This window comes from Lichenostomus cassidix, chromosome 18 (assembly GCF_008360975.1).
Source record: "Lichenostomus cassidix isolate B80296 chromosome 18, HeHo_3.0, whole genome shotgun sequence".
Classification (NCBI taxonomy): Eukaryota; Metazoa; Chordata; class Aves; order Passeriformes; family Meliphagidae; genus Lichenostomus; species Lichenostomus cassidix.
The window spans coordinates 8,669,085-8,695,336 of record NC_139498.1 but is presented as its reverse complement, the minus strand read 5'-3'; the positions used below and the strand labels follow the sequence as shown (position 1 = coordinate 8,695,336).

Below are 26,252 nucleotides of genomic sequence, written 5' to 3'. Positions count from 1 at the left end.
CCAGGACTCACAGGCATGAACATTCACCTCTTGCCAAGCTACCAGCCAGCACTGAAAAGCTTCAAGCTGAACACGAAGGGGCAGCAGCCTGCCTTTGGAGCTGATCCCAAAATAACGCCATTGGCATCAGAGAGAACACTTAAAGCCTTGCCTGGACACATGTCTAAAAATCTCCAAAAATAGCTCCTGCTTCCCCTTTGAAAAACACTGTGGTTCCCAATGCCTCACAGGAGCTCTGGTTCTGCTCAGAGAAGCCACAAAATAAACGAGCAGCCCAGAATTGATCTATGAGCACATCTGGACTAGATGAGATTGGCCTTATGAAGAAGCAAAAAAATAAAGATTTTAAACAGCATGTGTAAAATCCAGGGACCTTTATTTCTCTGGAATGGAAAGAATTTGCCAGCCTGGACAAAAAATTGCAGGCGGCAATTGTACATTCTTTCAAATTAAAAAAAAAAAAAAAACAACACACACATAAGAGTTTGGCTCCATAAATTTCTGTCATAAGAAACAACTTTGAATTGTACACCAAGCTTTTTACAAAGCATCAATGTTAAGATGTTTTACCGTGCTCTATCACATTCTTGGCCATTTATACAGAATACGCCATACCAAATGCTACATCAGCTTAAGACTTTTTTTTTAAAATTAGTATTAAAAAGATACAAAGGCATCTTGGCTTTCATTTGGGTTTTTTATTAAGACATGGGAGTTTTCTTTGTTTGTTTTCCTAAGGAAGTCACTAAAAAAATATAATAACTTAATTCATAAGGACAAGATTGGTTAAAAATCCAGCCTTTCTTGCTTGGCAGCCCTCTGAGCTCGTACCTCTGTTACTTCCATTAGTCTGTGAGCACCGCAGGCTGTGGGATCTCAGCCTCCAGGTCTGTCCAGCCTCACTTACCAGGTTTGTTCAGAGTTCTCACTGCAGCCAGGAAATTTCCTGGCCAAATGCTAAAAGCAATCTTCAGCCAAACAGGGGGTTTCAATCTGGGCCAATCTCACACGGGTTCAGCCCTTTGTCTTTTGCCTCTTTGTACATCCTTTGGAAGTCTTTAAAACGAGGGGCACAGCCTAACCTGGCCTCCCCAAAGTGCATACGTCCTGTGAAAAGGAAGTCTCCATCTCCTGGCTTCACCCCACACTCCAGCAAGGTCTTTATTTGTCCTCGCCAGTTCCCACTCTCCCCTGTCAGCTGAAAGACTTTGCTCTTCTGCCTGTACAGTTTGTTGACACCGACGTGAATTATGGATTCTTGCTCTTCTGCCTCGTTCGTTACGTTCTGAATGGAGCCTCTGATCACTGGAAACACAAAAAGGTTTTAAGGATGAATTAATCAAAAGTGCTTTGGAAGATTCTGGTCCAAACTCAGGCCTGTGCAACCAGGGGAACTGATTTCACTACAGCAGCCCAAGTTTTTGTCCCTTGTTATTTTGAGAGTTAAGATTATGCAGTGACCTCCAGTATATATTTGCATTTTTTATACTTCATATTTGTAATCTGTCCAGCAAAGGGCACCCACATATTAAATTTAAACAGAAAAATAATCACATCACAAAAATAGCATTAACCACGAAGAAGAATTCTAACAAGAATATATATGCTAAATGCTCCCTGACAATGTACTTTCTGTTCTTCAGCCATTACAGATACAGCTAATATTAATTTCCCCTTGAAAAAGGGAAGCATGGACAATTATTGAAACTTTTGGTCTCTTGTCAAGTCAACCAACACTGCAGGGCAACAAGCAATGGCCTCTCCTAGCTGCACCCAGATCCTTGACCTTCTCCTGTGGTTGCTGTGTCACTCTGTCCACCCTGGGGAGGTGCCAGCTGGGCAGAAGGTTCTGATGTCCTCAGAACTCCCCAGGTACCCTTAGACCACATTTCCAGCTGGTGGAGGCTGCCAAGGGTAAGGAGGTGTCTGCTGGTGTTTGTGAATGGCACATTAGGACTTGGGGGAGAAGGGACTGGGGGGAGAACAACTCACCAAAATCACTAGTGCAGACAGCCAGGAGCACCTCGGTGTCACTGCAGGGTCGGCAGGGAGCTGAACAGGAAGGGTCACAATTAGCAAAGGACTAGACAGCAGTAAATATATACACCAGTTAAACAAAACAAAAATGTGACTGACAAACACACACAATGTGGCCACAATCAGTCCAAAGACCTGTCTGGCATCTCTACAGCTACAAGAAGTGAGGGCTAAGCCTAGTTAACCCTAAAACCTCCATGGGATTTTTGTACCTAAGAAGGAACATGGATCTCTTACCAATCCTGCTGGGATATATTGTCTAGCAAACACTGCACACATTCCCTGCACTTGTGCAAAATATATTTTGGTACTGGGTACATCTGCAGGGTGCTCTGCTGTAAATTCACTCAAAGGCTTTCAGATGATGTGTCTTTGATACTTGGAGAGCAAAGCTTCTCTCTTGCAGTTTCTATCAAGTGTTATTGGGCCATTTAGTCATCACCACATCAAAGATGTAGGAGGTTACAGAGTGGGGGGGCAAAGAGGGGAGGGAAAAACCCCAAAGCATGTGTTGGAGGGCGTTGAGCAAAGCGGAAACTCGAGCCCATATCTGCTGGAGCTCGAGCAGCACAAAGACCATTTCCTGTACTGCTGGAAACATTTGGATATCTGCACTAATCTAATCAATGCAAGAATGTGGCTCCTCTTTGTACTCAGCCAGATATTTCTGAGGAGAAGGTGCTGTAGTTGCAATACAGATGTTTCTATAACACCCTGTTGAGTTCAGGAATTTGCTTGTTATTAGGATCTGGCCTGCCTGGCGATGCTCAGTGAGTCTGTCCAATGTGACACAAGGATCAGAACCTTGTCTGTCACCTGCTGTCATCTCAACACAGCGTTCAGAAAAATGGAAACCCTGGATCAGCACAGCCACAAACTCCAGCACAGCAGGGCTCCCACTGGAGATGACTGGATGATGAGATTCCATCACACAGTTCATCATCAAACTGCAAACTGAAGCTACCCCACTTCTCCCCCCCAAAAAAATTTCAGTTTTTGAACCTCAACATCTGGAAACACTTAGTTACAAGATTCTCAAATAGTCACGGCCTTCCTCTCCCCCCCACCTGCTTCCCAAAGTTGCACTTGAAAGTAGATTTAAGCTTGTCTGTGCAACACACAGCTGGTGCCTCTGATGCTCCACCAGCCCTCCTGTTAGACAGCACAACCACTCTCTGACACAAGACATGGCAAATCTTTTTTTTTTTTTCCCAAGGACCCAGAAAGGCAGTGATCCAGAAAGGATTATTGAACCAAATCCACCAGATTTGCTCCAGTCAGATGATTCATACACAGTGTAACACGCTGTTTAATAGGATTAAAGGAAATGTAAAATGCACATTTCTGGGCAGGGATATTTGAAGGAATAATTCCAGGAGCTTAAAAAGCTCCAAAAGAAGAGACAAGGAATAGGCAAAATAGCACCTGGATCAATCACATTTCTTTTTAGTTTGAATGCCTCCAGAGCTTTCAGAAACAAGCCAGCCTTTCCTGCCCTTCTTTCCCCATGTGTTGTTTCAGGTCTCTCTTTTAGAAAAGTTTGGAAAATGTTTAATATAATGAGAAACGCAGAACCAGATGAAGCCTGGACATAACTGGAGTACTAGAATCAATTCAGGCTGAAGATACATCAAGTTTCAGACTCAAGATATTTTGATCAGTGGCTAGACCAAACATACAAGTTTCATCTGACCAAGAAAATTGTAATAGCATCACAGAATCGTTCAGGTTGGAAAAGACCTTTAAGATTATTGAGCCCAACTGTTAACTCAGCACTGCCATGCTCACCACTAACCCCTTTTGAACACTTCCAGGAATGGTGATTCCACCACTTCCCTGGGCAAATCTTAATGAATTAGTCACTAAACATCCTACTATGGGCTTGTTTCGTTCACAGCACCAACAAATCCATCCAGGGCAAAAGTCCTTCTTCCCCTGCCTCCCTCTGTCCAAATCAGGACCTGACTTAGATCCATCAGAGGGAACTTGCAAATCTGTGCAAATCCCATGGCATTTTCACATGGACACAAGCTCCAAAACAAAGTACAACTGATGGACATCCTAGTCTAAACCCACAGCTGGATTTCAGATATTTCACTCTGCAAAGACCTCATAATAAAAAGGCATCTCAGCCTTTTTAAGTCTGAGTGAAAACAGTCTTGGTTTAGACCAGACATCTCTGTAGTTCATCCAACCCCATCAGAAAATTGAAAACACCAAAATGACTAAGGCATTTCTGCTCTCCAAAGGAGTGCAACACAAGCAACAGCATTAAAGATGAAAAACAAAATGCTTTAAAAGTGGTTCCTTCCATTTAAATAGACTGACACAGTAATAAATCAAATGAACAAATCTCCATGTATACACAGAATCAAATCATTTTAATTGTGGACCCTAGGCAAAATCCTGCAGCCTTTTTAAATACAAAAGGAAATTAAAAGTGCTCAGCATTGCTCACACTAGATCATTGCTTAAAACCTGCTTCAGGTCCAGCTGACTCACAGCAGTGTGGTGGCATGTGAGCTGCTTTAACAACCATTTTCCACCACCCAGCTCTGCAACACCAGAGAGATGAAGACCAAAAATCCTCTTCTGTGGGACAACTCCCACATCTGCATTCACAGAGTATCAAATAAATCTTGCAAGTGGCAAAAACAAGGTATGAAAGCACAGATGGAAAGCAGGTTGTGAAGGATTACTGCTGAGGTAAATGGAGCATTAAAAAGCAAATAACACACACTGGCTACAACCAAAGCCTCATCCCTATAAAGGCTCATAAAAGAAATTAAATCCTTGGGAGGTGGCAATGCCTACACTTTCTTTTGAATCACAGCCATGAAGGAATCTGTGTGTTTAACACAGAAGTTCATCACTTGAGCAGCAGCTCAGCACTCATTCCCTCTGGACTGGGCTGCAGGTGCTCTGCTCCATCATAGCCCAAAACAACACACACCTCAGCCCAGAACAGGAAACATCCTTAGAACTAAAATAACCAAACCAAAACAATGAAACAAGAAAAGCGCTTCACTCATGCACAGCAGGTGAAGATGTTCATTTTCTGGGGAACTGGGCCTGGTTACTAAACAAGAGAGCTGTGTTTGCCACATCCTGACTCCCTGGGGATGTCTTGAGGGCTGCCCAGGTTCTCGCATCCAAAAGTGAGTCTGTGAACTTGCAACAATATCAACGTCAGCTGCTCTGATTCCTTTAAACTTGATAAGCCAAAGAGCCTTAATTCAAACAGCAGCAGGGGAAAGGTGGGGGGAAAAAAAAAGATAGAAAAGCAACATTTTATTGAAGTCCTCTAAAGCCCAGATGCCTATAACTCAACCTTACCACCGGTGGCATAAAGCCTGCATTGTGCACATCGGCTGCCGACTCTCCTGGGAGAGCCTTTGATGGATTTTGACAGTATCCTGACCTGAAGTAACCTGAGGCAGCCCTCTCCCTCCAGCCCCCCAGCCCAGTGCCTCCAAAGGCCTCTCTATTCACCTCCCCGCAGAGGGAGATGTAATTACATCATTCCTCACAAGCCAGCAGTCATGTGCCAGCTGCTTTGAGCGATTTGCCCTCTGAACCTGATGTTACTGAGGAGGACTAGGCGATGCTAACAATAGACTGCACTTGTTGGCCAACAGCTTTGTCAAACACAGTGCTGGTTCCCTCCTGGACTTCTCCACAGGGAGGAAGAAATGCTTGGTAAGAGAGAGGGATGTGCCCTGAGGAGATGCCAGGAGCTAGTGGCCCCCATCTCCACCAGCACCAGGGAGCTGGGCTATCTAGAAAGGACTTTTTCAGTGTTGTGGACAGATTCAAGTGCCCCTTTAGAGCTGCAGTTCAGCACAGTGCCTCAGGAGTGTGGGTGGTGTCACTGTCCTCTCAGCTCACACACGCAGCTCCAGCCCTTCCTCCTTTGGTTTGTGTGCACACAACCCTCCTTTCCTTGGAAAAGAAGAGGTTATGGAAGGGCCATGGTCATGGTTTAGGATGACAGCTCCCTGCAGGACACACTCAACCGAGACGTGCTGGCTCTGCCTGCAGGCGTCACAGAAACCACATGAAGGGCCTGATCTGCTTTTGAAACATTTGTGTTTCAACAGCCACCCATGGGTCCAACTGACCTTACCTTACCCCAAAACCAGCTTCCAACCCACAAGCAAGAAGTTCCCTCTCTCTGCCTGTCCTGATTTTCCTCAACACGCTCTACACCCTCATAGCTACCAGCAACACCCCACAGCCATGCTGCAGGTCTCTCCACACCATCCCAACACTCCACTTAGGGAGCCCAAAAGTCCTTCTCCATCCCATGGCCCCAGCTAGGCTGTGCTGAACATCCACCCCCACGCCAGCAGCACACACAGGAAGAGACGTGTTTTAAGCAGAAGTGAAAATGTTTAACACAAAGTAATTGCAGAAAACCACTTCACCGAGGAATACCCTTTGGTTTGATGCAGAGGCACTGCACGCGTGCGGTGTGGTGGAGGTGTGGATGGTGGGGGAGGAAAACACTGAGCTCTTTATCTGCACTTCCGTGGCACACATCACCTACACCTCAGGACTTCTGAATAACCCTTTCATGAGCAATCAGACCTTTTAGGTATCAAAAGCTACCAAGGAGGTCCAGGTAGGGTTGGAGCATTATTTTCTGTTAGTTTTAGGTTTAGATCATTTGATTACACAAGTAGTCTTTTCTCTTCAAGACATCCAGATGGGTTTTGTTGCAGCCCAGGTTGATTTAAGCCAAGCCAGCCCATACTGCAGCACCTCCAGCCATATCCATGTGCAGCCACAGACCCTTCTTCCTCAGCCTGACATCAGTGTTAGTTCATACAGAACAAAGAAACCCACCCACACCTTTCAAATTCTTGCTGGCAGCTCTTGCTGGCAGCAACCGTACTGGAAAGGGCATCACAGGATGAGTCTCCTTCCTGGAAACACAGACTACAGACTTCCGAGAGCAGATTATAAAAATAGAGATGTGGTTTCTCCAATGATGGTGCATTTCTCTGTTATTTTTCTGAGTCCCAAGCAAAAATCATTATGTCTCAACTGCTTACTGGATTAGTGATTTAGCTGGGAGACAAGAGTTTAGGGGCAAACATCATATGAGCAAGAAAAAAAATAAAACTTGCCCTGATCCTGCTTTAATTACAAAATAAAATAAATCCTCGTAATTATTTCTTAAGTATGCCTGTGCTTCCTCTCTGAAGGGACATTTCTTCCATGAAGCAAACTTCTTACAGCTCATATCCCAAACAAAAAGATCTGCTGCTTTGCAGTGGAGGTGGACAAGAACTTGCTAACCACTCTGGTTTACCAGGCTGTGACTAGCCCTTTCCTTTCTAGCTACACCTCAACTTTCCTCACCACCTCAGAAAGCTCTTCCTGAGCAAGCCAAAACAACATTCAACCTCAAAACCCTCACAACCCCCACACCGAAACACCACCTAAACTACATCAATGCATCTGCCCTGTCAGTGCATCTCGTGTTTAAAAGGAACGTGCTGGCTGGGAGCTGAGGCCAGCAGAGCTGCATCCAGCACACCTGCATTTAACATAATACCTGCAGCCACACAGTGAGGGAAAACAGGGCCAGATGACACAGAGCCTCTCCACAGCTGGGCTGGAAGTTACTGACACCCTGTCACAACACACAGAGGAGCTCTCTCACCACTCCTTTGTTTTACAAGGTTTTCCTGTCTTTGGATGGGATAGGATTACAGGGCTTTCTGCAAGCACTGCACTTTTTCCAGCATGTCAGTAGGAAAACACCAAGTCAGGGAACAAAGAGGAGAGTTGCACTTGCATTGCTCCCAACCCTCTGGATCAATAATCCTCAGACATGGGACCACAGAACAGCTTGGGAGAGAAGGGACCCTAAAGATCATCTCATTCTCACCCCCTGCCATGGGCAGGGACACCTTCCACCACCCCAGACTGCTTCAAGCCCCATCCCACGGTGCCTTGAACACTTCCAGGGATGGGGGAGCCACAGCTTCTCTGGGAAATGTGTGCCAGTTACCTCACTATCCTCAGAGCAAAGAATTTCTCCCTAACATCTAATCTAAATCTCTCCTCCTTTAGTTTAGAACTGTTACCCCTTATCTCATCATTTTCTGCCCACGTGAGACACTCCCCCTTATTTTTGTTACACCCTTTAAGCACTGGAAGGCTGCAATGAGGTCTCCAAAGAGACTGTACTTCTCTGATGAATACAAGGTTAATGCTATGAGTAACACAGTGAAAGAGTTCAGTGCTCTTCTGAAGGCAGAATTGTTCATCCCCCTGTTTGCTAGAAAGTTAATCTGAGCCCATGTGCTGAGCAGAAGAGGCAGCTCAGAACAAGGATCATGAGCACAAACACAAAACTCAGATTCCCTTCTTCTTACAGCCACAACAAAGCCAAGATTTGGTACAGGACAAGATGGTGATGAAACAACTGGAACCTCTTCATCATGCTGCAATGACATCCTTCCCTGACCTCTCTATATGAAGGGGTACTGGTGATTTTACCCCTTCAGAAAGGGAAGTGTCAGCTCCCGTTCCTTGCCTTAGCTCGTTCCTAACACTCAGTTCAACTTGCACATATGTACAAGTTTCCAGAAGTGACTTGGAAAATATAGACACTGGCCAAGAACAATTTAAACCTGCAAATAAGTTTAATGAAATGCAGACTCTTGCAGGCTGTGGCATGGACTGTGCCAAGAGAATTAATACCACTTCCTTCCTGCAAAGAAAGAACAAAAAAAAAGCATATTGTAAAACCTCCCCATTAGAGATGGGATGACCTTTGTGTTCTGAGAAACGTTAGGACAAGAGATCATAAACCAGAAATTTATCTTTTCACAGAACTGTCTTCCAAGAGGATATTAAAGTCCCTAAGTATCAAAGACTAACTATTTATGTAAACAATGTGAGGAAGAAATTTGGTACTAGGCAAGCTCCACTTGCAAGAGCTTTCAAATTGAAACTTGGCTCAGCAGATACAGAGCATGTAAGGATCCTTTGGGATTGCACACTTGATGCTTTTTTGCTATTCCAGGATGCAGCACCCATTCTAACAAATAAGCTGAAAGGTCAGCTAGAAAAACAGCCATTTGTTTAATATTTAAAACAAAATGAAACAAACAACAACAACAGCAAAAGAAAACCAACAGAGCAGTTTTTATTCAAGCAGGATTAGACATTATTGAACTCTACCTCCATGCATGAGTTGCAGCAACCCAGGAGAAATTATGAGAAGTGTCAAAGCTTCAAGACACTTCTTTCTGTCCCTCCTCTTTCTCCTCTGCAGCAAGCCCCAGCGCTGGTGGGCAGAGACAGAATGGTGACTGGGTCAGTGCCAACTCCCAGCCCAGCTCCTACACTTACCCATTGCATCACAGCTCTATAAAAACCCTCTGTTACAGTCAAGTCTGCAACACATTGTGTCCAAAAAGCCCCACTCAGCAGATCAGATGTCCAGTTAAGTTCCCCTCCCTGCACTGCAAGCAGCAGAGCCCAGCAAACAAGAGGAGTCTCTGCAACCACACCAGCCCACGCTCCTGTGCAAGCAGCACCTGTACACATCTGCTTTTTTTTTTTTTTTTTCCCATTCTCCCTCCCTAACTGCAATTAAAGGGAAAAGCTGGCAGCAAGATAACTGCTGGGAATTTCTCCTGCTCTACGTGCACAGGACACCAGTATAAAGCCATAAAAAGTAGCTCTATTTGTCTATCTCACAGAAAACGCCTCTCTCCTTCCTCAAACCTACCACTGCCCAAGGGGGATTGGGAATGGGAAGCATGAGGAGAAATGAGTTGCTGGAAGTCAGAGGTGCCTCTGGGTGGTTGAGGGGCTCCTCTGATCCCCCCTGACCTGCAGCAGAAGGGTTGGGGCAGAGTGTCCCTCGCTGTCACCCTATAAGAACAGGCTGCAGCACTGCACCCCTGCGCTGCCCACCTGCTGTACAGGACCAAAGCAAATGCTTCTCCTGACCCAAAATCCACAAAGATTTATGGCTTGGCTCATCCCCTTCCGAAATTCTCTCTGAAAAGATTTCTTCTTTCTTCTAAAGAAAATCTCATGCCAAAGCCTTGTAAAAGCATGCACGAGTCAGACCTAGGAAAATGTGAAGTTATAAAGTTTTTGATGTCTCGTTGGGCTTTGTCTCCAGTAGCTAACACAGCACGCAGCTGAGATGTCAGGCAGTGCTTGCACGGCAGAAAATGAACAAGTAAGGTGTTTTTTACTCCCATGACTTGGGGAAATTGTGCAGCCAAGCACTTCTCCCTGTCCCTGCCAGGGCTATAGGAGAGGCTGGAGCCAGCGCCTACTACCAGGCTGGAAACCTGCCAGGAACACAAAGCCTTCCCTCCCTCCCCTTCGGTTCGGTCCATTAAAGCCTCTGATAGAGCAGAGGAATAGAATTAAGAAACAAGTGGCTGGTTAAAGTTAAACCCTGAGAGTGGAGTAATGACAGATCAAAGATTAAGTGAGTCTTTTTAAAAAAACCCAAAAAACAAAACAAAACATATGTGCACTCAGATCCACACAGGTCCTTCTCCTTCCTGTTTCTAGAAACCATTTTTTTTTCTGGTATGTGAGAGAGTTCTGAAGGAACTAGGCCAGTTTTCATTATAAAAGCATGTTTATTTGATCAGCCTGTTTTTGAGAAGGGCTGTGGAAGGGCTACATCTACACGTCGAGAGATCCTCAAGGCTGTAACATTGTTCAGTTAGCCTAAAAAAAACTACTTAAGATTTTTCATTTGTAACAGTAAAAGCTTTGAGATATATCATCCTTCCTTGCTTTAAAGCACACAGTGCTTGGTCATATTAAGCTCATTCACCAGTTCTACATAGGAACATTTTTTTTCCTCTCAAATTTGTGACATCCACTTGCAGATAGAGGAAATTTGTGTAGAGCTACTGACAGTTCTGGTGGGGCAGAAGTGAATCCTGCACAAACAGGGATGATCCTGGGAGGCAGACAGGGCAATGCAATGCCAGACAAGCTCTTTGTGCATATCCCAGCACTACTGACCACTGCTGATCAACACAGAAAGGATGTGGGCAAACAGCAGAGGTTATGCCCATTGCAGGAGTCAATGCTCAAATCCCTTACAGGAGTCAGGGGTACTGTATGCCCATACAACTACCAAAAAAATCCTTCCACAAATCTGAACCAGCACTGAAGGTTAACTGGATCAAGGCTGTCATAACTTTTCTGACCCAGCATTAAACCTCCCAAGGTCAGACATACCATATCACAGCTCTAGGTCCAGGATATCTTCCAAGTATCTGTGCAATATTACAGTGAGTATTTTCTGGCTTCTAGCAGAGATTAAGGTGAAAGAGATTTTCTGTCCTGCAAATCAAGACTCCAACACAGGAAAGATTTGGCCCATGTTTCAGTAAGTGGGAAGAGGAATGCAGCTTCCCCGCCCTCTCATGCCTTCTTTAACTACAGCCTCAGGAATTAGCAAACTGAACAATTTTGCAGAGCAAGCACAGAGCATTATTAAAGACTGCCAAGCAACTCGGCTGGATTGCAGATCTGTTTGTGGGACCATCTTTTGCAGTACACAAAGGTCAGAGCACAGCAGAGCCCCAGCTGCCTGGACAATACACCTGACTGCTTATTGGTTTTGACTGCCCACTGAGTTGAGAAATAAGCTAACGGCATTCGTGGCCAGTCTAGCAAAAATAAGCCATTTTCTTCCCCCTCTCCCCTGCAGCTGTGTATTTATCACTGCAGCCCCATTGTCACCTCCTCTGCCCACTGCAAAACCACTACTGTCCCAACAACATCAAAGGACAAGCAGAGCCAGAGAAGATGCTGGCAAAACCATTTTCTTGGGGGAAGGAGAGATTAAATTAGGACACCCATCCAATTTCGGTGGGGGCTCTTTTTTAGGCAGGTTTTAGTCCAACATTTTCAGACTCAGGTCCCCAAGACACCAACCTTGCTCGATTCAAGATGATGTGAGAGCATGTGCATTCCCTGAGGATCAGAACAGCACTTTGAAACCATTCCACACAAGAAAAAAAATCAAAAACTTTGCTCTCAACCTCTCCCACCCAGTCAATCATTCACTGCAAACCTGACCACTTCAGGCACATGAATAAGTGGAGCAGGTTTCCACCTTCTCAAAATTAATGCCACTCCAGGCAGTGTTACACTGCAGCCAGCCTGATCCAGCTAGATGCTGACCCATGACATGCACTTCAGTGACACGCCCGCAAAAACTAGCTTTAAATGTGTTTTTTCCACATTAGGGCTAGGGAATGTTTTATATTTTCATGGTTCCTTTGTACCAAGTTTTGTATCATCCATTACTATGGGAAAGACAAAGTCAGCGTGGCAAGGAGGGGGAGCACACAAAAAAACGTTTGAAATATTGTATCCTAGAGCAGGAGTGTCAGAAGGATCCCTTATAAGGCAAATAATTGAAGTGGATTATGAGAAACTGCAAGAAAGGCTGTTTTCTGAAGTTTTCCTCTTAAAACTTGCTTAGGACCTTTCAGAGAAAAGGCAAACAAACCATCAAACCTTTAGCTGCACAGGTGAGTCACCCAGCAAGGTGTGCTCAGGCTTACAGAGCAGATCCCTCGACTTAGTTTTGCTGTTTATTTTTCATTTCACCAGCAAACCCCGGCGGGAGGAGTGCAGTATCAACCTGTTCTGTGCAAATCACAGAGTCACAGGATGGTTTCACCTGGAAGGGATCTTACAATCCAACTAGTTCTAACCCCTCAACCCCAAGAGGTATGAGAGTTTTAACCTGTGCAGAAAACAGGGAGGGGAAAAATACAAAGCAAGCAATTTTTCTGATCTGATGAGGTATATTGGAACAGACTCCATGCAGCACCAGTGCCACACAGCAAGGTGCCAATATCTTAAATGGTCACAATTAGTCAAGCAGAACCTGTGCTAAGCACAAAGGTCATGGGGACTTTCAGTTTAAGTGTTCCAAGTGCCTCTTTCCATCACCTCTCCTGCCCACAGCAGTGATGAGCACAGTCGTGGCTACCTTGGGCACACCAGGCACAGCCTTCTGCTCGCCAGCCTTGGGACAAAACACCAGAGTTTCCACTCTGACAAGAAACTTTTCTGACAAGAAGTGAAAAACACACCAGCGTGAGGATGGTGAAACACTGGAACAGGATGCCCAGAGCAGTGGTAGATGCCCTAAACTTGGGCATCAGCATTCAAAGCCAGGTTGGATGGGGCTCTGAGCAATGTGGTCTAGTGGAAGGTGTCCCTGCACATTGCAGAAGCTTGGACTAGATCAACTTTAAATTCCAATATAAACCATTCTGTGATTCTATGATCTGCTGCTTCAGGTTCCAAAGCTAAGCAGCACATCCAGCCCCCAAGACAATAAAATAATTTTTAAAAAAATAAGTTAAACAAAAAATTGGATATTTGTGAGGAACCAGAGGAAAGCATGAGATTAGAAGCCTACAAGCTGGAATGACAATAGAGCCCTGGAAGGATACCTGCAGAGATAGGGCAGATTGGTGCCTCAGCTCTGCCAAACACACTGCATTAAACATCAAAAGTTAGAGGGGTGGTTTGAAAAGCCATTTGTTAGCAGAAACACCAGCATATCCCAAATACTTATGAGCTTTCTGAATTTCCAATCTGTTTTCTCAGGACACTGCATTAACAGCATACAGGAAATAGCTGAATACTGTTAATTACTTAACTGGATTTATCCAGTTTTGCCTTGTTTTTCAGATACCCACCCAAGTGCTGCACCTCCTATGTATTAATATTCTCAGCCAGGTACCCAGCATTAATAAAGAAAACATAGAAAACAGTTAATAGAACCTGCACTAAGTCTGTAGATGCCATCAAGATAAAGGGGCATTTTTGTTAAAGTTTGACTTCTTTACTACACAAAGGCAGGTGGGTAATGAATGAGCTTTCAATTTACCTTCTGAGCTCTGACAACTAAGTTACTGACATCCCCATGAGTGTGCAATGGGAAAAGCAAACTACACAGCTTGAAGAAAGCTGGACCCAGAGCTCGATGCAACACTCTTAAAACACAGACTTTGGGTAACAAAATTAATGTCCTTTGGTGGGATGGGAAGGAGGATTCACTTTCCTCTCCAAAACTTTTGGTCAAATCTACAGATTCTTGTTTTAGATTAGTTAAGCAGAAGCTGAAGTACTCAAAAAGCAAATTACTCTCAAGGGACCTTCCCAGTTTTCATAGAAATTTAATGCAAGCAGTGTGCTGTGGTGCAAGGCAGACCTAAACCAGGCACAGCTGAGAAGCTCATGTGGCTCATCACCTTCAGAAAACTTCTAGGGAGCATATGGCCAAACAACACTTGCCAAAAACCTCCACCTACTCATCAGTATAGGCAGTATAGCTGATACTCGGAGTATTTTCTTCCAGCACAAGCAGAAAAGATTAGAATCAACAGCATTCAACAACTTAAACAAGTTCTGCTGATTCTCAAATGGCCTCAGGCCAAAATGTCACAGTGCCTCAGTTCTTCATTTGGGCAAACACTGAGGCTTCAGAGCATGGCTGCAAAGCATGAGCTGAAGTTAATGGACCATCGGTGTGGATGGGAATGATAGAGGGGTGCAACCCAAAACCTAATCTGAAATCAAAAGCACTTTCAGTCAACCATCACTTTGGATATGAAGAGAGAACACACCCATCAAGACGCCTGAATTGTCAAGGTGACCCTTCTTAGGGACTACTCCCATCAAATGATGTCAGGCACTGTAGCATGTTTGCCTTCAATCCTCTCCCCATCTTAAGAAACTACAACCCCACAGAAATGCACTTTTTTTGACTGTTATTATCACAGTAAGAAACTTTCCACACCAGGTATCAGCAACCTGAATTAAAAACCTATCAGTACAGTACAAATTCTTCCTACAGTTAGGAAAATCTTGAGAGAACGTGGTAAGGCAGAATCAGAGCCAAGAAAAGAGTTAAGTGCCCAAAATCTAGAAAATTGTTAAGACTGCCCTGTGTCATTCAACCTTTCCCAAAAAAGGGAAAGGCCAGCTCAGAACCTGCATATATTTTCTACTGAATTATTTGCTAGACTCTCATTAAGTGGGAAAGAATGGCTGTAAACTAATAAAACCTGAGGATTTCTAATTAAATCCCAGGCACCAAGCCAAACATTGTTGGTTTGTTGATGCACCCTGCAATGTCAGGACTCTAAGGATACAACAGGTCATTAAAGTATTAAACAAGATGACTTACACTCTTTAATCAGCGCTGGGATGCCAGGTTAGGAAGAGAGAGTAAAGCCAAGGGCAGAGTACAACAATTATCACCAGGAAACAAACACAGCATTTAGGGAAAGCCGGGAGAAGTTGTTAGCAAGTAGTTATTGCACAAGGAAAGGGCTGGATTAGTGAGCCCCACACCCGGGTCTTTTATGACAGTCATCTCCCCACTCTCAATTAGTAAGAAAATCATGCAATATTTGCGATTTTCAGTTCTTTGCCATCAGACGAAGCACTGCAGCTTCCTCTGCCCAGCACATCTCAGCCCTCATCTACAGCAGCATCTCACATCTTTGTCACCTCTTCACACCTACTGCCAGCTCTGCCAAACTCTGTCAAACTGCAACTGAGGCATGAGCAGCCTCGTTTTTCCAGAGTGCAGCAGCCAGAAACACTGTCAGCCACGTCTGTGAACAAGGGACAGAAGGGAGGTTGGTGGCAAATGCAGAACCTCAAACCCAGTTTTCAGCTCCTTTAAGGTCAGCACTTGCCTCTAGCTTGAGCCTCCTCTCCAGTAAAGAAATCTCCAGTGATTGTAAACTTTCTCTCCAAACGAACAGCTCAGTAAAGGGCATTTCTTCTGAGGTTTCACAGAGAAACTAGAAGCAACTCCAGAAGAAAGGAGGTCCACAAACTGCAAAGAGCTGCAAATATATTGCTCTGTGGAAGCCTCAAAAGGCAGCTACTTGGCAATTCCCCCAGACATATAGATATTTATAGGAGAATAAAAGTGCTCATCGAAGTGAGTAGTGGAAAGAGTCACGTATGGCATTTTCATCGTGTTTTCATCCCACATAGCCCCTCCCCAGTCTGGAGAGCCAGAAAAAGGCAAGAGAAATAATTTAAAATACAATAGAGGTCCCTAGTTTGCCCTGAAGGCTCTGCTGATGAACTATTAAAAAGCTTCTTCTGGCCAAACATGACACTTGGAGAACGGAGCAGATTCCCTACCACATTGTTTCATAAGACAGCACTGAAATTCTACCAGTGTCTGTTACAGCTGAAAATACAGCAGTCACTGAAAAAGTGATTTAATGAGCCTATTAAAGAAGAAGGCTGTAACTGGATTCAGTCCCCAGTTTGACTTCTGAAAGTCACTGAAAAATGCTCCCATCAGCTTAAAAAAACCCCAAGATTTTGGGTGAAGAAGAGCACTTAGTTCTGAAAACATAGCAGCTTGTGCTGGCTTGTGATGATAAAGGATGTCAGCAGCAAGTCCTCAATGCAAGCAAAACTCAGGAGAAACTCTATCTGTGTGCAGGCTAAACCCCTCAGTGATCAGCAGTGTTTCTGTCATATTATTTTACTATATGCAAAGGCAATTTCAACATTTTGGAAAAGAAAAAAGCGCAGGACTTTTCTTAGTAAGTTTAAGTGACTCCTCACCAGGCTGTGTCTCCATCCTCACAGCCTCACAGAGAAAGCAGCACTGAATCTGGGAACATTCTCCAAATAACTGATTAAACAATGTATTTAATGTCTTCTGCAATGGAATTTTACTACATAGCTGACATTCTGCACAGTGTATTCATCTTTACACAAATGATCTTACTGGGAAAGCAGCTCTGCAGAGATACCCCACTTCATTTGCAGCACTTTTTTATGTAGCAGAGCAGCCTGCTTAGAAAACAGAATGCTTGATAATAAGCTATCAGCTGTGAGCATGGCAAAAGTAAAGGCAGTGGCTTAAAATTTGGAATATTTGTGTTTATAGTTTTTGTTATAATGGCAAAGCCGCCACCTGTCAGTTCCTGGGGTTACTGCATCAGCCCTGAGCCCAGCTCTGCTCAGCTGAGCCCAGCTCAGAGCTGCGCAAAAATAAAGCCCCAAATGAGCTGACGTGACAACATTTAACTTCAGCAGGGCTGCGAGTGTGCACAAATACACAAACACACAGTCCACAGCCTGATGTGGAAAGAAGCCAGGGGAGGGGAGAGGATGGAACAAGTTCTGCAATCACTTATCCCAGAGAAGATATCCCTGGAAGATACAGCTGCAGTTTAATTAGTCACACCGCCGCATATCAAGCAGCATCTCAGGCAAAGCATGTGGCATCAGCACGGCAGTCTGGCCAGCCTACATACAGCTCTTGGGCTACACAGCCTCACTAAACATTGCCTTTGCCCTGGGCTGAGTCATCCCAAGCGTGCTCTGAGGACTCTTCTCGCTCCTTTCACTCTAAAGAGCAAAGGCAGCCCACATTTCAAAAGAGAAATCTGCTTGTCACCAATCTGGCTCCCCACTTAAAATACCTAAACCTTGAAACCCTCACAGTCATTTGAGACAAACTACCCTAAATCTGATATTCCTTGGGCCATTCGGGAAACTTCCCCTCCTTGGTTTTGGGGATAAAAGCTAGAGGCAATTCTGAATGGGTAAGATGCATGAACCAGATACTGCTTATCTAAAGGGAATTCCCCTTTCTCCCTGTCCTCCTCCACAAATGCCAGTTTTTCTCCTAGAACTGTCTAATTGCTCAGCACACTTAGGTCACACGTAGAGCCATTGTTCCAAATGCTATTTAGTATCAGACTTCACAGGCTTGTAAGATCATTCACTTTGCTCATTCCTCTTTCCTATAAGCTTTTCACTGGAGTAAAACTTCTCCCTACAAAAATTCCTTTGCATAATGGTTGAGAGAGAAGACAACACTGTCCTGTAAAAGTATTGTCACGGTGTTGAAGAGCTCTGCCGTGGCACAGTAATGCTCAGGGGAATGTAATAAGCATAGCTGAGGAAGAAACACACCATTTGCCTTGTTTAAATAAATAAAATAAAAAAAAAGAGAGAGAAAAAGCAATAATTAGGTCAGCAAGTAGCACTAGTTGCAAAGGGGAAAAAAACCACCAAGGCAAAGGAGTGCCTCCTTGTTCAAATGTTTATTATTCAAAACATGCAGCGGGGTCTTAAAAACTGGGTAAAAAAGTAGTTAGAGAAGTGTTACAGCAAGGCTGGGAAGCCCAGTTCACGCTGGAGTTCAGTGTAGGGCAAAGCCAGCTCCTGTGATTCATCCCACCCCTGCAAGGGGACAATCCTTCACAGTGTAGCCCTCAACAAATGACTGGAATTCAGCCTATGCTACCAGCTTCCAAAAAAACAACAACAAAACAAAAACCAAATCAATTCTTCTGCAATAGTTCTGTTTATAAAACACGTCCTTAAAAGCACACGAAACTCAGATCCAACCACTTTCCCACTCAAGCACTCTGCCATCTGTTATGCATCCAACACAGGACGGGAAAGCATGAAAATAACCCAGAACTCACCAGAAGCTGTGTGCAAATCAGCTGCTATCCCCTTGCTCATCAATTCGTACTGGAAGCCTGTAATCTTCCTGCTAATGTCCTGCTGAGGAGTGGCCTCCACAAACAGGCCCCCCTGGTCATAGCCGAAGCAATACACTCTGCTGGGGCTGCGGTCTCCATCTCGGACCAAGAGTTTCAGTTCTCCAGTTTTTTCCAAATAAATATTTGCTCCTGCAGAGTCTTTGAAGGGCTTTATGCAAACAGTCAAATGTTTGTAAGAGGCAGGGGAAATATTGGGTCGCAGGTTGACTATGAGTGCTCCCGTGGGATACATCCACTCTATGGACCCTTCAGAACAGCGGAGGTAGACCTGCTCAACATCCTTCTTGTGAGACTCGTGGGTCAAGCCACTGGAGGAAGAAAGAAAGAGAAGGTTAGAGAAATGACAGAGCTAGCAATGTGAATGTCAACCTCAAACCTTCCAAGACCCACATCAACAAATGCAGGAAGCCTAGGACATCACTCAGTGTTGGCCCATCCAGCTCGGCAGCACAGGTCTCTTGTAACACTTCACCCTTAATATTATGGGACAATTTTACATCATCCCCCAAAAGAAAACGTCAAACCACTAGTAATAGGCTTCAAAATTAAATAGGATATAAGTACATGATCAAAAGCAATTAAATGACTACAGGCTCAGTTACTGCCCATCAGCTGAGCTGTGCATACTAAGTAAAACACGTACGCTCAAACTCCCTTCCTGGTGGCTCAATCCAGCACATTCCCCAGCTTCGCAGATCAGACTCCACCTTTTTCCAAGTACTTTGTTCCCCTTCCAAGTCTATATTCCCAATGGATCTGAAACTGGGAGGCATGCCAAGCTCACCCTGTAAACTGCAGCAAAAGCAATGCTCTACTTGCTACTGATACCCTCTGGGCCAGCTGGGCAGCCCCGATCTCCATGTTGGGAGGTAGCGAGGAGAGGAGACACCTCACTCCCTAGTCATAGCTGGGGAAGCACTGCACTGTGCTGCTTTCTTTGGTAGGTACTTGTTCCTCCACTGCTCCCCAGTATGAGGTTTAACCCAGCTTATCATTTCACTGGCGAACTCTGAAGGGTTACAAGCAGACACACAGCTGTGGGTGTTCAGCCAAAAGGAGAACATGTGGCCATTTACTATTGCTGGGGTACAGGGCCACCACCAGTCCCAGCACCATGGCCAAAAATGAACACCCCAACAACCATTTCACAGAGACCACAGGGGTGGGATAGGAGAGCAACACAGGGTCCCAGGGCTAGCTGCTAATGAGAGGAGAGCAAGCAGTGTGTAAGCAGGACGAGTAGTAAATCCCCATGGCTTGTTTTCCCACAGCCTGAGCTGAGGGCAGCTCCAAACAACCCCTGCTGCCTGTCACTGATGCTGGACCAGCCCCACCAGCTCTTTACCCAGAGTGACTCAAAGCCCTAATACAACACTGCAGTTGGAAGAACAAGTGTGGGAAGCCTGATTTATTGGCTGCAGTATTTGGGCCATTAGGTAAAAATCCTTTGGTCCTAGTCTCTGTCCTGTCACAAACCTATTAAGCGAGTATGAGCAAATCACTTCACCACCAAGCTTGTTTCTCCTCCCACGCTCTGCACACCTAGTTCCCAAACATAAGCATCTTTTATCCTGTGCCTGTAGAGGACTACCCAAAACCAGACTCTTCATCACCTCACATGTCTTCTTTGCAGGACTTTAGGGAAGCTTCACAACATCCCCACTTGCAGGTAGATGAATCAAGACAGGGAAAGAGAAATTTAAAAGGATTAAGCGACTTGTCTGAGGTTACACAGGAAATCTGTTTTAGTGTAGTGCAAGTGATGAATCAAGTCCTGGTTCCCCAGCAGAAACCTCAAAATACACAGTTCTCCATCCCAAAGATATATTCAGGTACTGAACAGGGTCTAAATTCAAGTCAGCACTTAGAAAGTAACTAGAAGCAATGTGTAAAAGGGAAAAAACCAAACCATATGGTTTGCATTTACTGTTGACGTGACTCATTATTGTGAGTGTCGGTGTGACCCAGTTGATAGAGGTTACGTGAGGAAGCCCAGAAAGGAAAAAGTCATATTTAATAACAACAGAGCCTGCAAACATGTGCTTTTGAAGAATCTTGAAAGCCACATCAAGAACACAGATGAGGAGAAAAGAGGGACAAGTTTTTAACCTTTAGTCTCTTGCCCTCAAATTCAGTAGTACTTAACACATACAGGAAACTTTACTTGCAAAGGGATATTTCAAGTTGATGTAAATCTACATCTGGTCCACAAAATCAGTTTTCATCACAGCACACACATGATGCCACTCAACAGAAAACACAGAAGTCTGTTTATGTGCAAGCTGCGAATAAATAAAATTAAACAGTGTAAAGGTTATCCCTCAGCAAAGGGGCAGAAAGTTACCCTCATCACTTGTGTCTGCTCAGGATATCAAAACAAGCTGTAGAGGCTTTGCAGGACTTATACTGGCACATTCCAGCCCGAGTGCTTAAACAGAAGGAAGACACCAGGGGCAAAACTCTGAACTCATGCAGTGAAACTTCTGTTGCAAGTGATCCCAATAACACTGAGGCAGTGAATTTCTGCCAGAGGAGGGAAAAAAAAAAAAAAAAAGCCTTAGCAATAATTTTGTTCAAACATTCATACTGTTCAAACGAAAACCAGGGTGGACTCTGAAATTATCTTCTGAAAGCCAATTATATCCCACAGGCAAGAGTGATGCCATTAGACAGATACATCAAGCACAAGTACCTGCACACATTAAGCCTTGTAATAAAGGATGACTCAAAAGTTAAGCAGATTTCAAAATACATGTTCACATTACTTAACAACAACCACCATCATCCAGTAAAACCTGTCGCTTTGCTTTCAGTCAGAATGACTTGTCATCACACTGAGAGACTGCTTAATGCCAGGTTTAGGTCTCACTAGCCAGTCACCAAACCACGTCCATACAGTAATGGAGACCTGGGAGCCTTTTTTATTCTCCCAAAGTCATTTGAGTTTTGGTTTTGGTTTTTTGATTATATGGCAAGGACATAGGCAGGTGTTTCCTGGTTGCAGTGATGGATGAGCCACCATCATCCATTTAAATCTGTGCTGTTTATTGGGACTTACTTCTGCAACAAGCTACTTCTAAAACTACTTCCTCATACCAATCCATGAGGACATCCTGAATCACTGCATCTGTCTCCTTGCTCTTTTCCCTTTCTGGCTTCAGCCATCCCCTTGTGTTTGCTCTGCAAAACCTGTTACAATGTCACTGCAGTGAGCTGTTGTGCTCCAGCATGGAACAGGTGTTATTTAAAGGCAGCAAGGAGAATATTCACACAATCTACTTCAGCTATTTATGTATTCTATTAAAGATGTGATGAAGAGCCCTATAAGCACCTATGCCCTCCCCACACCCTGCAATGAACACAGGGAACTTCTGTTCCTAACTTGGAGATTTTAACAAGAGATGACAGTCTAGAGAATATTAAGAATTCCTCAGAGCTTCCACCATACCAAGGGCAAGATAGATGGACAAAAGCAGCCACCTAAGAGCTGAATTCTCTGTGCTACAGCCTATAGTCAAACATGCCAGGCCAGCATATTCTCAGCCTGTCACTGAAGCACTTTTGCCCAAAGCATCAAGAAGCCATTGCAGCACAAAACCATGAAGTTACAGCAAAAGTAATAAGTGGACACATCCTAGTGAAGTTTCTGCTTTCTCCCAAAGATTTCCTGGAAGCTCTCTTACAAGCTATTCATTAAGAGGCTATTACGGCCTATTGGCTGTACTTAAATTGCAGGTGACAAGCTGTGCATTGCATCAGATTTCCCTGGAAGCATGAGGGATATCTATAGGAATCCCAGTGAAGCTCCTCATTCTACTCAGGGGTGTAAGCTCATCACTTCTGCACAAGCTAATAGGGAAAAAAAGCCATATCCAGAATATTCTGTTTCTAAGATTGTTGCTTTTAATATAGACATGTATATAAAGGTGAGAAAATACCTTCAGATTTACTACAGAAAATGACATGATTCTCAAATTCACCAGCACAAGCCAACCTATGACTTCATTGTGGGGAAGAAAGACTACGTCTAGCATTCAAGTTCATAACTCTTTGTAACAGTCAAGGTAAAAATCATCACATGATTTCAGAATATTACATTCTGCATTAAAAAAAAAAAAAGTTTTTTCTAACCCATATAGCTCTAAGTATCCATACTGAAATATTTAATTAATAACATTTACTGGTACATCAAATTACTTTCTTTCCTTCTTAACTGCTGTGGTTTGGGGACAAATCAGATTATATTGAATGCCCTTAAAACTGTCAGCATTTCTGACAACACCTCTTTGCCACCAGTAAGGCCTAAATCAGCCTGGGTTACTTTACCCCCTCCCAAGACTCCAGTCCACCAGGACTCCAAAACTCTCTCACATAAGTGAAGCCACCCAGCCTAAACTGTCTTCCTTGCACATTCAGCAGCATCCTCACGAAGCTGCCACCACTTCAGCTCAGCAGAACAACAAGAAGTACGTAAATCAAAGCTGGCATCACCAGTTCATCCCAAACTCAGTTACAAGATTTCCCTTCCCCCCACCCCAAGCATCACCCCCTTAGTTGATACTCAAGGCACTTCTTATTCCAACCCTGCTCAGGTGACATAAGGCTTTTCTTAGGCTGCTTGCTCTCAGAAAACAGGACAAAAATAAGAGCCAAACTGGACAGGATTGCAAGGGTTTGTCACCATTCTTTTAAATACTTGCTGCAGTAACAGGTGGTAAGGTCCAGGTAAGTATTGCAGCTGGGATGCTTTGGAATGAAAGCAGGTACAGCATTTTCAGCTTTGTTTGGTTTGTTTGTAAAGAAAAATGACACAATTAGGAGTTTGCCAGAAGTTTGATTCCTATCAAACAGACTCATCTTCAAGTGCATTCACTGCTATCAGCTATGCATTAATTATCAATAAAACTAAAAAAAAAAGTAAACACCGAATTCCATGCTTCAAACAGTAACAGATAAGAAATCATGATGTTAAAGTCAATCCAATTGCTTCCCCACTTTAAGATCTGTCTACTCCAAAACAGCCCATTGATGTAGGCCAGCCAAACTTTACGTTAAAGAAAGTCAGATCAGAAGAGTTATTAGAGTTAAACCATTTTGCTCTCCAAGTAAGCCTGACCCAGCAACACTTGCTAGCTGAGCAGAGCTGCTTTTTTAAATCTATAAAGAGAGGAGGTCACAGACCCAACCACACGCGTTAAACATATTACGAGCAATTAAAGGAAAGATAATTTGGGAGATAAACACTTGAGAACTGGAGAGGTTTCTCAGCCGGTGCAATTAGAATAAATCAAGAGCGCGGCCGCTGCGCCAACCCCTGCTCCCCGAGCTCATCAGCATCACCTCGGCGGGACGAGTGCCGGCAGCAGGCACTGACCCCGGGGCTGAGCGCGAAGTGCGAGACGCGCAGGGGAGGGAAGGGAGGAGAGGGGACGGGAGCCAGCGAGAGCCCCGGGGAGGGACGTGCTGGCTGCGGCGGGAGCGCTCCGCAGGTGCAGCGCATCCCCGCGCCGGTCCCGGCGGCCGGGAGAGCAGAGCAGGGGCAGCGTCGCTGCTTCCCGGGCGCGGTCACCGCCTCCGCCGAGCGCTGGGGCCGCGGGGAAGATGGTCGCGGGGAGAAACTTCTCCGCGGCGGATTCGGCACCGCCCTCCCGCTCCCAGCCCCCCGAACAGCGCCGAGGGGAGCCCAGCCCGCCCGGCCCCTCAATCCGCCGAGGGGAGCCCAACTCGCCCCCGCCCCTCCATCCCTCCCTGCCCGGGGCCGCTGCCCAGCGCCTCTTCGCGGCGAACCCGCCGGGACGGAGGGAGGCAGATCCGCCCCCAGCCCCGGCTCTCCGCCGTCTGCCGCCCCGCTCCCCGAGCCCCGGCCGGGCACCGCAGCGGGAGGGTCTCCCCTTTGTATTCGGCATCAACTTCTTCCCTCGGCGGGACGGCGATGGACGTGGCGGTCCCCGCTCCCCCCTGCCCGAGCGGGATGTCGCCTCACCTCCCCTTCCAGTTGCACAGGTCGCTGGAGTACTGAGCGGCGGCGCCGCCGCCCAGCAGCAGCCGCAGCCCCAGGAGCAGCGGCAGGAGCCCGGCGACCGGGGCGCTCCGCATGGTCCCCCCGGCCCGGTGCGAACGCGGTGCAGGCGGCGGGGAGCGATGTGCGCGGCGCCCGGGACTCGCCTACATGGTGAGGAGCGCGGCAGGGCGGCGCGGCTACCCCATCCCCGGCTCCCGCATCCCGGCTCGGCGCGGCGCCGCTCGGCTCTGCAGCTCGCACCCGCTGGCTGCGGGCTCCCAGCTGAGGGGCGGGAGCGGCCCGGCCGAGCGCCGGCTCCTCCTCCCCCTTCCCCCTCCCGCCGCTCCTCCTCCCCCGGCGTGGCCGGCACTTGCTGCGCCGGCAAAACGCGGCGCCGGATCGGGGATCGCTGCCGCCCCCGGGTACGGCCCGTCCCGAGTCCAGCACTGCCCCTCGCCCCTTGGCAGATGCCGTGGCCCGGGGGGAGAGCCCGCTGCGCTGCTGCCCCGCCTGGGCCCCCCGTGCGCCCCTGTGTGGGGAGGGGTGATGGCAGGCGGGACCGAAGGGTTTCGTTTGGCCGGCAAAGTTACCGAGACTCGCTCTCTGCGCTGGGGGCAGCCCGCCGTCACCCCCTGCCCGTCCCTGGGTGCAGCCCTGGCTGCCCGCACTGCACCTCGCTGCAGCAGGTGACTCTGCCTGCAGCAGCACCTCCACCAAGGCTCGGCAACTGGTGGACGAAGGCTGACGATTTTGCTGAAACTTTCTTGTGTCTCCACTTACCAGGAAGCACTTGGGATTCGATCTTATTTGTATTACTCTTCACCACTTAATGACCACTCGGGATAACTCCTTGTCTTGTTTAATGTCCCGGTTTATTCTGCTGTTGACTTTGGACACTTAACCCTTAGTGACAGAGGCCCTTGAGGCCTTCCAGGACGTGCGGGAAGTGCAGCGGGTGAATCAGCCTAAAGCCCAAACCACCCGGGCCAAGATAAACCGGGGAAAAAACCATGGATGGGGGTAGGAGGAAAACGATCCAGCTGCACACAGACTGTGCTCTGATATGCCAGGCGCCACATACTTCTTTCAAAGAAGCAACAAGGGGGTTGAGATTGATATTGCACATCCAGAGATAGGAGAGGGGTTAAAATATTTCCAGATCACCGAGTTTCTTAGTCTCCTATTCTTTCAAGAGTCTGTCATGCAGCTTTGTTAAGGGCACTGCTCAGATTTTTCTAGGTGAGAGTTCATGGATGAGCATTAAACATTCACACCCTATTCACGGTTTGGTGTTTTAGCCTCCTTAGTACCTGTTAAAACACCTTGTCAAAGTGCCCTGGTGCTGTCTGAGAGCATCTGATGGCTCAAGCAGGATATTCCAGCTCTGAAAGCTTCCTTCCTGCCTGCTCCTGCACCGAGGATTAAATCCTTTGCAGTCTATCCCTTTCCATTTGTGGGTTTAGCTTTTCTTGTCGTTTTTGTTTGGTAAATTACAGGTGCTGTTCTGTTGATTATGAAGTATTAACATAATTACAGTAATTCTGCCCAATGATGCAATGCACGTAAACATGTAATTAGCACGGAGGGACAACACTGAGCAAAGTGATGACAACATG

The 26,252-nt window shown here is 45.9% G+C and overlaps 1 protein-coding gene across 1 annotated transcript; it reads right to left on the bottom strand.

The window, feature by feature from the left end:
• Nucleotides 1-359: 359 nt before the first annotated feature.
• METRNL (meteorin like, glial cell differentiation regulator) lies at nucleotides 360-24,754 on the bottom strand. The gene is made up of 4 exons (XM_085077930.1): nucleotides 24,619-24,754; nucleotides 18,555-18,943; nucleotides 1,993-2,052; nucleotides 360-1,305 (listed from the first exon to the last, which is right to left on the bottom strand). Exons 1-4 carry the CDS (start codon nucleotides 24,729-24,731, stop codon nucleotides 989-991), a joined length of 879 nt encoding a protein of 292 aa, XP_084934056.1. The 5' UTR covers nucleotides 24,732-24,754; the 3' UTR covers nucleotides 360-988.
• Between the last annotated feature and the right edge of the window lie 1,498 nt (nucleotides 24,755-26,252).

Coding starts and splice junctions, on each gene's coding strand:
- METRNL (XM_085077930.1), bottom strand. CDS start 24,731: ATGCGGAGCGCCCCGGTCGCCGGGCTCCTGCCGCTGCTCCTGGGGCTG. Junction 18,944..24,618: donor CTGTGCAACTGGAAGGGGAG/GTGAGGCGACAT, acceptor TTCTTCCTCCAG/TGGCTTGACCCACGAGTCTC. Junction 2,053..18,554: donor TGATTTGCACACAGCTTCTG/GTGAGTTCTGGG, acceptor CTTCCTGTTCAG/CTCCCTGCCGACCCTGCAGT.